We start from the raw sequence: 12875 nt of genomic DNA, 5'->3' as shown, positions 1-12875 counted from the left end.
ATACTGACAAACCTAGCGACTTTTTTGGATAAACCTTAGCTATGGTTCAGTTGGAAGATTTTGCCAGTGCTGTCCCGCGAACGCGAGGTCTGACTTTCCCGGAGAAGTGTCACCTCTCTCGGCATCTGTTCTGTGCAGTGAGCGGCAGAGAAGCAGCGCATTCAGTTGGCCGCACCGCAGCCGACTCGTCAATGAGTACAAAACAGTGTTTCCTAGCACCTGTCGCTTACTGATTGTTTGGAATTATAAATATGAGAGTAGTTCACCTGTTAATATCACATGTACTTTTTTGTTTGTTGTTTTTTTTTTGTTTGTTACTCAGACGCAGGCAGTGCGCTGCATGAGACAAAAAAGTAATATAGCCGCTCTTTAGTGTAGATGCATGTTGATTTTATCAGACGATGCCACGATTATAAATGAGTGACTCCTGGTTAACATGTATTAATGGGTCGTGTTTAGTCACTATTTAGTATGGTATTTTTTTGACAATATTCACTCATCATGACAGTAAAACAGGGCATTCCAAGTCAATATACTGCAGTTAGAAAGAAAATATGGTTAACACCTGGTCATGCATGAAAAAAAAAAAATACCGTCATGTACCGTGAAACCGGTATAATTTTGAAAAATACCGTGATATACATTTTTGGTCATACCGCCCAGCACTACAACTAATACAGTTAATTTTGTTAGGGTAAAAATATGGTGCTCATGGTGATGCTGAAAAACCCCAAATCTTCCTCAGACAGGTTGACAAACTGGATTCTTGTGGATTGGATAGGTGCTGGTGATATTATGATCAGTTATATGGGAATAAAACAACGAGATTTGTTGAATATGACCTATTGAGTCTTTTGTCAGCTACAATTATGCAATGTCTTCAGTGAATTTATTTATTGAAATGATCAAATCATCTTCATTTGTGTGCTTGCATTTTAAAATATGCAATTACTTTTTTTTTTATTGAATGACAGCCCTAATATTTACAGAAATGCTAAATCCTAATGTTTTCTTGGCATTAACAGCTACAACTTCTCTTCCAACTTGTGTTTGGCATATTTCTTACCACTGACTCTTTGTGGTTGAATCACACTCCACTTCTGCCTTTAGTGACTGCTGTGCTGCTGCTGTTTGCACAGAGCTCTGTCTGTTCTGTGTTGCTTCCACCTTCTCTGCATTCTGCTTGGATGCCACTGAAGTGGTAGCAATGGATTGGTTGAAGAAGGGCAATGGAATATAAGTAGCATTTCCATTTGCCAGCACATCAGTGCATTTCTGCTCCTAATATCGGCAGGAGGTATATAATAACATTGTTATTGTTCTTATTTACCAATCAAGAGTCTTAAAGGCAATGGAACCACTGTATACAACTTTAATTTACATGCTGTGTTAGAGTGGAAATTATAAAATGATGAAGCAAGAGAGATTAATGCTATGACAATCTTCTGACCTCAGTACTACTGTGCTCCTCTCCATATACCTCCTGTTGAGCTCTCCTCCACTCATCCTCCAACTTCTCCTGATCACGTCGATACTTCTCCTGAAACCAATGCAGACAAAAGTCCACTAGCAAACATTTATTGATTTTTTTTAATTAGCTTATTACATTGAAAAGCTTTACACTTTAGAATAGTATTTCAGTTGGACACCTCATGCAGCTGGTTGATAGAAAAGTACACAGTATTTCTATATTGGCCTAACTGTATATTAACTACAATAAACACATTACTTAAAGAGCATTTATGTGATTTGGTGTTTGGTGGTACCTGCAGGAGGCGCTCTTGTTCCATCTGCCATTTCTCCTGCCGCCGCCTCTCCTCCTCATGATCCCATGACCAGCGAGAGGAGGTGGTACTGATGGAGGGAACCTGCAGCTGATAGAAAAAACAGAAAATAAGGATAAAGGAACCAAAAGGTAAACCATCAGCACACTGATAAATCAGAATTTAAGATAAAGACCTAGAATAAAGACTAAATGTGAATGACAGATGCGACTCACATCAGAGATGGCAGATTCCGAGCCACCTAGTAAAAGAGGAGGGGACAAAGATGATCCATTTAAAAAGCATAATAAAGCACACACATAGCCATGAGTTTTCCATGCCTTTAACCTGCTGGTTCATGCTGCTCAGTGGATTCGGACACACCCCCTTGCTCATATGACAAAACCGTACCCAAAGCCACCGCGGTCAAGAGAGCACACAACAAATTATCACTCATATGCTGGTATGCAGGCTTTAAACAACACGCAAGACTGAGAAAAACATGATGAGAGTGCAAAAAACACCTCAGAGAAGTAGTGCACGCCATAGAATTAAAAGCACTTAAATTGCAGAGGAATCAAATCACGGAACGGCACCAAATCATAAGAGACTAGCCAACTCAAAATTGTCTTTGTAAACAACTCTGCAAAAGATATATGAACACCCCCTTGCTCATATGACAAAACCGTACCCAAAGCCACCGCGGTCAAGAGAGCACACAACAAATTATCACTCATATGCTGGTATGCAGGCTTTAAACAACACGCAAGACTGAGAAAAACATGATGAGAGTGCAAAAAACACCTCAGAGAAGTAGTGCACGCCATAGAATTAAAAGCACTTAAATTGCAGAGGAATCAAATCACGGAACGGCACAAAATTATAAGAGACTAGCCAACTCAAAATTGTCTTTGTAAACAACTCTGCAAAAGAATCAGGAATCACAACAGATACAGAAAAAAGACAGAAAGAGACAAACCGCAGTCCTCACACACAGTCAATTACAGTGCATCACAGCACACATCTTTATTTACCACAGAGATAGACCCAGGAGCTAACAGTGACACCTGAAGGACAGAGCATTAGCTTTAAGAGCAATACAATGGAAAGCAACAGAAACCCACTAAGCAATTTCAGATCTTACTGCTCAGTCCTAGAGCTTGACTTTAAAAAAGCTTTTTGTACATACAGTAGTGAGAAAAGAGCATGTCAAATGTTAACTTAAATGGGGGACAGATTTAATGTGTGTACTAAATGCTTTAGTTAGTCAGGCCCTTAGAACGCAGAATAAGCAAACCCATCTGTTTTTGAGCGAAATCAGATATTAATATTCAACAGAACAGACCGCACCAATACACTCCATTAAGAGTGTGCTTAATACAAATCAGTCACAGTATAATTAAATGAATAAGCTGCAGTGATCGATTAGCCGCGTAGCATTAAACGGCTACAGCCTGAGTGATGCAGTTACCTTTTTGCATGAAATATTCTAACTTTCTTCTATGATTTTTCAAAACTATGTTCTCATAGTCTATAACACAAGTGGGGAGAGAACAGTGGAAAGAGACTGTCATTTTCCACATATTTGAGTGTCTTTTTTAAACAACATGAAAATTATTTAGTTTAACCCTGAACAAGAACAAAGTTTTGACTGCTGAAGGGGTCTTGAGCACCCACCTTTGTTTCTTAGAGAAACTGCATCGTCCTTGATACGTCCATTCACCATTTTAGGTAGAACTCCCTGAAAACATGTAAAATCAAATTAGACAAATAAACACTCATTTTATTAATTACTTAACATAGAATGTACACTACCAAATTATTGGGGTTGTTTTTTTTTTACATATATTTTTGAAAAAAGTCAAATAAATACAATAAAATTTGTTATTGCAGTTTTAAATAATTTGAATACATTTTAAAATACAATTTATTGCTGATAACAAAGCTGAATTTTCAGCAGCCATTACTCCAGTCTTCAGCGAGTAAACAGTTATGCTTACTATTTTTGTGGAAACAGCAAATTTTTTTTCCAGAAATCTCTCATGATTAGAAAGTTCAAAAGAACAGTATTTATTGGACATAGAAATCTTTTGTAACATTATAAAAAGTACTTGTTACTTATATTTAGCAAGGATGCAATAAATTGATTAAAAGCATTAATTTCCTGCAAACTAATTATAATTTATCCTGTTGAACGATAGTGTACCCCTTAAGCATTCAATGTACCACTAAGCAGATGAATTACCAACTTGGAGATAAGTATTAAAAATGACTACATTTAAACAACAACAGCTAAACTGATTGATTTCCCACAGTCCACCACATTCATTATACTCCTATTCTGACTCACATTAGCAGGCTGTCCGTTGACTTGTGTCTTCACCATGGTCTCTACTGGAGAGGTTGTGTTAATCGAGACGTACTGCTCGGGCCGCCCTATAAGTGTTGAATTGGCACTGGTCAAATTGATGGTCTTATGGCTCTTGTACGGTAGGAAAGGTTGGTCACTGCCCCAGTCTGTCCAGTACCCAAAACATACATCAGAAATGCCAAGTCACATGTTAGTGAACTTGCGATTTAGCGTTGTTGTGATTTGTGAAAATGGAATTTTAATTGGGTAAAAATATTGTCATAAGTGTCCATTAATGAAATCAAAGTGTGCTCATAATTATTCCCTTTGATGAAATTGAAACAAAGATTATTGATCCAGTGGTAAAGGGGGAAAAAAAATTAAGCACAGTGAACCCGCAGACTATTCAGACCTGACAGTGAGACTGACTGACAGACAGATAGACCACCTTCCCACAGTGACAGAAAGCAACAGATAAAGCATCTGAATCTGGAATGGCACCTTGACTTTCTGGTCTCATAAAAATCAGAAGCAGAAGGAACCATGCCAGAAATATATTTTAAGTGCTTCTTAAATCAGACTTTTTATATTACTATTTGATTGTGAGTGTGACGATGTTAAAAACATTAATTTGTTGTTAACGCTAAATTATTTCACAATAAAAATGTAAAAAAGAATGACATTTTAAATTATGCTGGTTAAATAGATGAACTTTGCTCAGCCTCACACCATCCAAGATGCAGATGCGTTTGTATCTTCAGATTTGGAGAAATTTAGCATTACATGTCTTGCTCACCAATGGATCCTCAGCCGTGAATGGGTGCCGTCAGAATGAGAGTCCAAACAGTTCATAAAACCATCACAATAATCCAAAAGTAATATAATTAATCCACAACCTGTGTCTTTGTATGAAATCCATCATTAAGATGTATTTAACTTCAAACCATATCTTCCGGCTAAAATATGAGTCCTCCATCCATAATATTGCTTTCTCCAGTGAAAAGGTCATCTTGTCTGAATCGGGAGAGAAATATGCACAGACCAAGCACTGCGTTTACACTGGTGGAAGCATTATTATGAATAGAGGACTTGTCTTTTAGCAATGGAGGCAACGGTTTGAAGTTAAAAAAAACGCCTTAATGGTCTTTTTTTTTATTTTATTTTTTATTTTTTTAACAAACGCACAGCTTTTCAGATTTTTTTTTTTTAACAGCTGTTTGGACTCTCATTCTGACGGCACCCATCCACTGCAGAGGATCTGTTGGCGAGCAAGTGATGTAATGTGAATTTCTTCAGATCTGTTCTGACTCAACTCAACTACATTTTGATGACCCAAGAGTGAGTAAAGTTAAAGCAAATTGTCAATTTTGAGTGGAGTATTCCTTTAACAGTGCTACATTCTCACAGACAGGTTCCACATCCTCACCGTTCTGGCCGTGTCGTCGGATGTCCATCAGTAAAGTGCCCTTTTGCTGTGCTGTGTTCATACTGCCCTTAAACTGCTCATAATTTATTTCAGCCACCCTGCATCCACCCAGTGCCACAATCTCATCACCCATCAGCAGACCACACAACTCTGCTGGGCTGCCTGTGTGATGCAGAGTAAGAAGAAGAAGCAGGACAAGGCTGTGCCTTCAAGTCAAACTGTGAGCGTACATAATCAGGTTTACTTCTAGATCTGGAACAACAGGACATTTTAGATTTGTATTGAATACAAATCTTGTTCTCGTGGGGTTTCATTCATTGGCATGTGAAACAATCTGTTGAAGTGTAAACAGGATGGTCAAAAAGTGTACAGTATATCTGTACAGTGGTGGCCAAAATTATTAGAACACTAGAATTTTCACCAGATAAAAAAAATGCAAATCTTTTGTTGTAGTGTGTCAGTAGGAAATGTCAGTTTACATTTCCAAACATTCATTTTGCCATTATTTGTAATAATCCAGTGAGATTTTTCTGACAACAGCCAGTGCTCCACACAGTGATCTGATCTGATCATCATCCAGTCTGTCTGGAATGACATGAAGAAACAGAACAAACTGAGACAGACTCAATCCAGAAGAACTGTGGCAACGTCTCCAAGATGCTTCAAGAGACCTAACTACCTGAAAAACTGTGCACAAGTGCACCTAAGGCAAAAGCTGCTTTAAATGCAAAGGTTGGTCACACCAAATGTTGATTTAATTTAGTTATAAATAGTTAAATTAATTGATAAAGAAAATCTATTTATGACGTTATTTCTGACAGCATCCTCGTTTTACAGCATTTTTACACAAGTACCTAAAACTTTTAACAGTACTGTAGCTTTGCAGGTAGGTTTCTTGAAGCATCTTGGAGACGTTGCCACAGTTCTTCTGGATTGAGTCTGTCTCAGTTTGTTCCGTTTCTTCATGTCATTCCAGACAGACTGGATGATGGCGAGATCAGATCTCTGTGTGCAGCACTGGCTGTTGTCAGACTCCTTGTGCAAACAAAAATCTCACTGGATTATTACAAATAATGGCAAAATGAATGTTTGGAAATGTAAACTGATATTTCCTACTGACACACTACAGCAAAATATATAAATAACTGACTTAAAACCATTTTTTTAGCTGGTGAAAATACTAATGTAAAATTCCATAATATATTTAATTGTATACAGTCTTATGTATACATATTTCAAATCGTATTATTCTCATGCTACAGCTCACCATATTCCTTTACTGAATGTCCTCACCTGTTCCCTAGTATTTGTATATGAAATATGTGTGCCCACAAAGTATTTAACTAGTCAAACAAATTGCCCTTTGGGGATTAATAAAATCAACACGCTTTTATACCAATAGGTGGTAACCTAATCAAACAATTGGTTTTAGAACAGAATTAGGGATGCCCGTTAGGATGTTATTTGTAATATTTACATCTTTACTATTTTTTTTCTACATTTATTTTACATTAATAATAAATAATTACATTTACTCTATCACAGCACATGCAAGTTCATAAAGAAAGTGTAGGGAAAGATTTCATTATTTCACATATGGATTCAATTATTTTTGTGCACGTGAGACAAGAGCACTGTTGCGGAAATCTACCTTAGCCAGATGTCTTGAATGTATTCAATAATGGTACACATACATTTTACCAAATTTAATTGCCAATATTCATGCTTTTTTTTTTGTGCATTCAGGTTTTCCTTCTGTAAAAAGATCAAAATGCATTAACTTCAAAAAATTAATCATAATATATTACCTGACTGACAGCCCTAATTATTACTGAAAACAACAGAACATACATCATTGATGAGGCTCTACATGTAGGTTAGTGTGTTTAGTGGAACTCTGGGGAAGGAGATCAACCTGAGCCTTCTCCACCTCAGCCTGTCTCATAACAGCACACGATACGGCTGATTAAAAGGATCCCAAGTGTCAGAGCCAAACGCTCTCAGTCTCTTCTGTACAATGAAACAGATGAAAGCTAATATAACATAGATGGTCTTTACCTTATATTTCCTGCATGCACGGCTGCCCTGACCTGCTTTTTGTTTTTATTTTTTTTTAATTAATTTATTTATTTTTTAAGCGCACCGGTCACAGTTGAATGCTCAAGCTCCTCTCATTCATGAGGACACATCCTAAACTCAGGACCAGACTCCCTACAGGACTTCTTTAGTTTAAGCAATCAGACTAATGCACAGTAAGAAACACCTTCACTGTTCTCTATAAATCATTCATCTCAATCTCACTCCAGAATTCTGAGAATGACACAGTGTGGCTGAACAGAAGCGCACATGGGAATTAAAGTGCAACACTCCTTGCGTTATCAAATTAAAGAAACGAATAAATATGCCAAAAACAAACAAACAAACAAACAAAAAAAAAAACACCATTCATCATGAATTCTCAAAGCAGCAAATTGAGAAAACTTTTAGGCTATTAAGCATTTTTTATTTTTACTCAAAGAAATGCTAAATGCACAGATCTCATCTCCATTCATCCATAAATGCACACCACCCTATTTCTCTAAACAGAGATTCTGTATGGTTGAAACAACCATATATTACCTTTCAACCTCTATTAATTATATCTAAACAGTTTGCTTGGAACCATTTTAAATTATAAGTCTTACCTGGTTGAACAGATTTCACACAAGCACCAGTTGAGTCCCAGTGAGCCTTGAATCCAAAGTCTCTCCCACTGTTTGGCTTCTGATTCAAACAGACTCGCATTTCACTTTGACCCACCTGAGAAAGAGAGGGAGAGAGAGCGAGAGATACACAGGTAGAGAATGTGACACCTGAGGATCCCATGACACCATCTTCAAGAAATCTGCTCCAGTCAGTATAACACAAACAAAACAAACAATTTTCTATGAGAACTCATTTAACATTAAGTAATTGTATACATGTATATTTACAGCACATACTGTATTATTATTTCATAAGAATATAGAACTGTTTTCATCCACTGAGTGTTCTAGTTAGGTTAAGGATATCCTGGACGTCATGATTTAATTTACTCGATTCTGATTGTCAAGCAGCCTACCTTAATATCCCTGATTTCAGAGACAGCAGGAGGAGATGTTTGTATATTGGAGGCGACCATAGTCACTTTAGTGACAAACGAGTTAATTGGAGGCGCTGACAACCTTCCATCTCTTCTCTCTTCTTCTTCCTTCTTGATTGGATGAGTGCTTGAACGAAAGTGGCCCGTGTCAGCAGAGGCGGTGACCTTTCCTTGACCACTAAGGAAAGAGGGGACGATTGAATGGTCTCCGTTCCCACTGATCAGGCTTTTATGAGAGTCGTCCATCTGCAGAAACCCAAGATAAAAACAAATAAAGAGGCTACTTCCCTCTACAACCACTTCAGCACTGGCAGTGCCAAATTCTGTTTGATATTGAGACTCAGCAGACTGCATTATAAAAGATATTTATGAAGAAAGAGCATTAAAATGAAATTAGGGACTGTATTTAAGAGCACTGGGGGGAAAAATGGAATATGACCCTATTTATTTTATTTTGCATTTTATGTTATATTTTATATTATTAGATTCCAGGTCTTCATATAAATGACTGATACAGAGAATACATTATTGCTTTTGTTCGAGATACGGTGACCAAAGACTGCGTGTGACCATGCACGGTTGAGAAGCTCGTCATGGAAAAGAGCACACACACAACAAAGTCACATCTTGGGTTTCACAAAGCACCCAGAGTGCAGAGCAGTAGTAGTGGCTTTATCCATTATTAATAAGCCAGTCGCTAGATGATCAGGTGATGAGGAGTAACACTAAACTTCACACACACAGAATACTGAACAAACTACCACTCTTCCTCATCGCCCACTCCTTTATCAGGTGTGTTTATCAACCATTTAGCTACTATTTAGAAACTAACAGTTACTGTAAGGCAAGACTCTGGGTTTAAAAGTATACTGTAAGTGCTACTGGAAGTAAATGATGGGTAATATTGTCATTATATATAGTGATTACTGATGATCTAAAATTTAAGTCATATCATGAATATTACAATAATTGTATTGCACCCTTTTTAACTGACCATTACATTTCCATAAGAGCATTACACTAGTACGGCAATCGTTTTCGCTCTCATGACTGGCGAATATGGAAGCGATAAGACGAAGATGTTAAATGTCTCTAATCTGCAGTTCAATAAAAACTAAATTATAGACTGGATTAATTTCCTTGATTTAGCTTAAACTGATTCAATCATTTGAAACCGTCCGAGTCAAAATAAGACAAATAGCTAGTATAATGGCTATTTGGGTGATATGTCTTCTAACTGAATGTATGTAAGCCATTTCAAATGCAAATATATTAAGAATATCACTAAAAAAATTAATTTGAGAATTTCTTTAGCTCTACTAATGACCACCGCATACTTTCCAGGTATCACTGCGCGCTTTCACTTTAGTTTGTTTCGGTCTAGATGCATACTGTCCCAACACTAACCAATCAGACCTCAAGGTACCATGCAAGATGGTCCCATAACCAATCAGAAAATACACTTTTAAATTGTGTGATTGTTTTCATGATTGATCATTGATGTTACTTTTAAGTACTCTGGTAATTGTGCCCATCCTTACAAAAACTAAGCTTTTATACAAGTTCAAATGTCAAACCTTTGTGTCATGAAATAAGCAGTATTATTAATATGAATTCATGGTCCTGATGGAGTGGAATATTCAGGGTACAAAGAAAAAAAACTAGGGATGCACGATATATCGGCCACCATATCGGTATCGGCCGATAAATGCTAATTTTTTCTGTTATCGGTATCGGCCTGATAAGGTTATCGGTATTGGCCAAAATGTTCATATCGGTGCATCCCTAAAAAAAACTACACTACACAGAGAAAGTACCGCAGTTGCTGCATTATGAATCAAACAATGAGATACTAAACACAATGTGAAATGGACACAGATAGCAAAAATCTGAATTAAAAGCCTCTACTCCAATCCAGACTCACATGAAGACATTTTAATCTGATTTCTTTTATGAATAAAAGAATGTCATCTTTATTGTGCAAGGCTAATAATGGGCACTTACTGAATATACTCTGGGCAGTGAAGACACTTTGGAGGGTTTGGCTCCAAATGGACGTGGGGTGACGCCCGTGGAGAGGCGCGAGGAACCTTCTGACCTTCTGAAACCTCTGGGTAGAGTGGCAGATACTCGTGCTCCCCCTGCATAAAAGCTCTCCAGGAGGCTTGCACGGCAGCTGAAGTCTGGACCCTGCTGCTCGTACGGTTCTGGATCCATGGTAGTCAGGCTGGTCAGTGAACTCTGTTCAGAGACAACAGCTGATGGAGGGGTGAAGAATTCACCAGCTGAGTCAGTCGTCTCCGCGTCAGTGCCTCTGGTCAGAGCAGATGTCCCGTTCGTGAGGGGTAAAGTCGAGGTGGTGGACCACCCAGTACTGCTGACACTGGAGCCCGCATCACTCATGGGTCCAGGCATGTTGGAGCTGGAAGAGAGTGAACCGGCAACTGGAGTGAATGGCTGATCTGATCCCGGGGCAGGAGTTTAAGGATGGGCAGGACTCTACTGGAAAGCACATGGCTGTTAGTGGTTACCTGTGAACTAAAGGGTGGGAAGGGGAGCGGGGGGTGGACAGGGCTTGGAGGACAGGTGTAACTATCAAATGTCTCCATTATCCACAAGTGAACACCAAGTGGTAACACTTTAGAATAACATTCAATTTGTTAACATCAGTTAATGCACCAAGTATTACGAACTACATTTTTAGAGCATTTATTAATCTTGGGGGATGTTGACTTATAAATATAGCTAACTTTTCTTCATTGATAAATTCAGTAGTTTGGTACACATTAGGAAATAAATAGGAATGGGAAATGTTTTTGTGAAGTCATTTGAAATGCTAGAACTGTAGTTTAGTTTCATGATGTGAAAAGTGAAAATTAAACACTGTTGTTTACCAACTGAGACAAGAATATCCGTACCTGCTGGCCTGATGCCAGACGACAGAAATAAAGACTAAAGGTGGAGGGGGGGGCAGATATAAATGTAATAAAACAATCATACTAATCCATGTCAATAGATGGCAGTGCAGCATCTAATACCAATGTGGTATTGTTACTTAAAGTACACTGAGAACAGTGATTCTAATGCTAGAGAACTACTTAACTCTTTAGCTGCTATTGACAATGTTTCGTATTTTTGTATTTTCACTATTATACGGTAGGGGGTGCCATTACACATCTTCTCAAAGAGTCCTAAAGGTCCCTGGATCAAAATGTAATACAAAGTTCTGTCATGAAACTCTAGATGGTGCAGGCCGATAGGTTCTAACTAGGTCTAATATAATTACATCATCATTCACATGGCACAGCTGATTGGTTTCTTTTCTGAATGTTGAGAAGCCAATGTGCCTTCTCAACATTCAAATACTTGGCTAGTGCTTGCTGTAGCAGTTTCAGTGCACTTCAGAAACCCTCCACCTTCCCCAGCTCCACCTGTATCTGTTACGGTGTGCTTTCATGTATGTGTGCAGCAGCAGTTTTTACTACAAATAATATAACTACCATGTATATTACCAAGCTAAAGTCTCCGAGAGTTGTCATGACAGAACTACTATATACAGGTGCATCTCAATAAATTAGAATGTCGTGGAAAAGTTCATTTCAGTAATTCAACTCAAATTGTGAAACTCGTGTATTAAATAAATTCAATGCACACAGACTGAAGTAGTTTAAGTCTTTGGTTCTTTTAACTGTGATGATTTTGGCTCACATTTAACAAAAACCCACCAATTCATTCTCAACAAATTAGAATATGGTGACATGCCAATCAGCTAATCAACTCAAAACACCTGCAAAGGTTTCCTGAGCCTTCAAAATGGTCTCTCAGTTTGGTTCACTAAGCTACACAATCATGGGGAAGACTGCTGATCTGACAGTTGTCCAGAAGACAATCACTGAAACCCTTCACAAGGAGGGTAAGCCACAAACATTAATTGCCAAAGAAACTGGCTGTTCACAGAGTGCTGTATCCAAGCATGTTAACAGAAAGTTGAGTGGAAGGAAAAAGTGTGGAAGAAAAAGATGCACAACCAACCGAGAGAACCGCAGCCTTATGAGGATTGTCAAGCAAAATCGATTCAAGAATTTGAGTGAACTTCACAAGGAATGGACTGAGGCTGCGCTACATGTAAACGATATACTTTGTTGTATTTCCCTGTAAAAATAACGAAGTTCCTTTGGAATTCTTCAGCTTTTAAGAACTGCCGGGTTTTCCTGT

At 38.0% G+C, this 12875-nt stretch overlaps 1 protein-coding gene across 1 annotated transcript in view; it reads right to left on the bottom strand.

Annotated features, from left to right (window-relative positions):
* The window catches only part of LOC107567983 (LIM domain only protein 7-like), a 36874-nt gene that overhangs the window by 8157 nt on the left and 15842 nt on the right, over positions 1-12875 (bottom strand). The window contains exons 9-18 of the mRNA XM_016253813.1: positions 10665-11082; positions 8640-8906; positions 8224-8338; positions 5540-5701; positions 4109-4280; positions 3441-3508; positions 2000-2025; positions 1767-1874; positions 1451-1540; positions 1067-1281 (exon numbers count right to left, since the gene is read on the bottom strand). Coding sequence (XP_016109299.1) covers positions 1067-1281; positions 1451-1540; positions 1767-1874; positions 2000-2025; positions 3441-3508; positions 4109-4280; positions 5540-5701; positions 8224-8338; positions 8640-8906; positions 10665-11082 — 1641 coding nt within the window. The remainder of the gene's footprint in view (positions 1-1066; positions 1282-1450; positions 1541-1766; positions 1875-1999; positions 2026-3440; positions 3509-4108; positions 4281-5539; positions 5702-8223; positions 8339-8639; positions 8907-10664; positions 11083-12875) is intronic.

Source organism: Sinocyclocheilus grahami, unplaced genomic scaffold (genome assembly GCF_001515645.1).
Source record: "Sinocyclocheilus grahami isolate Dianchi unplaced genomic scaffold, SAMN03320097.WGS_v1.1 scaffold1204.1, whole genome shotgun sequence".
In the NCBI taxonomy this organism is placed as follows: domain Eukaryota; kingdom Metazoa; phylum Chordata; class Actinopteri; order Cypriniformes; family Cyprinidae; genus Sinocyclocheilus; species Sinocyclocheilus grahami.
This window is presented reverse-complemented; position numbering and strand designations above follow the sequence as displayed.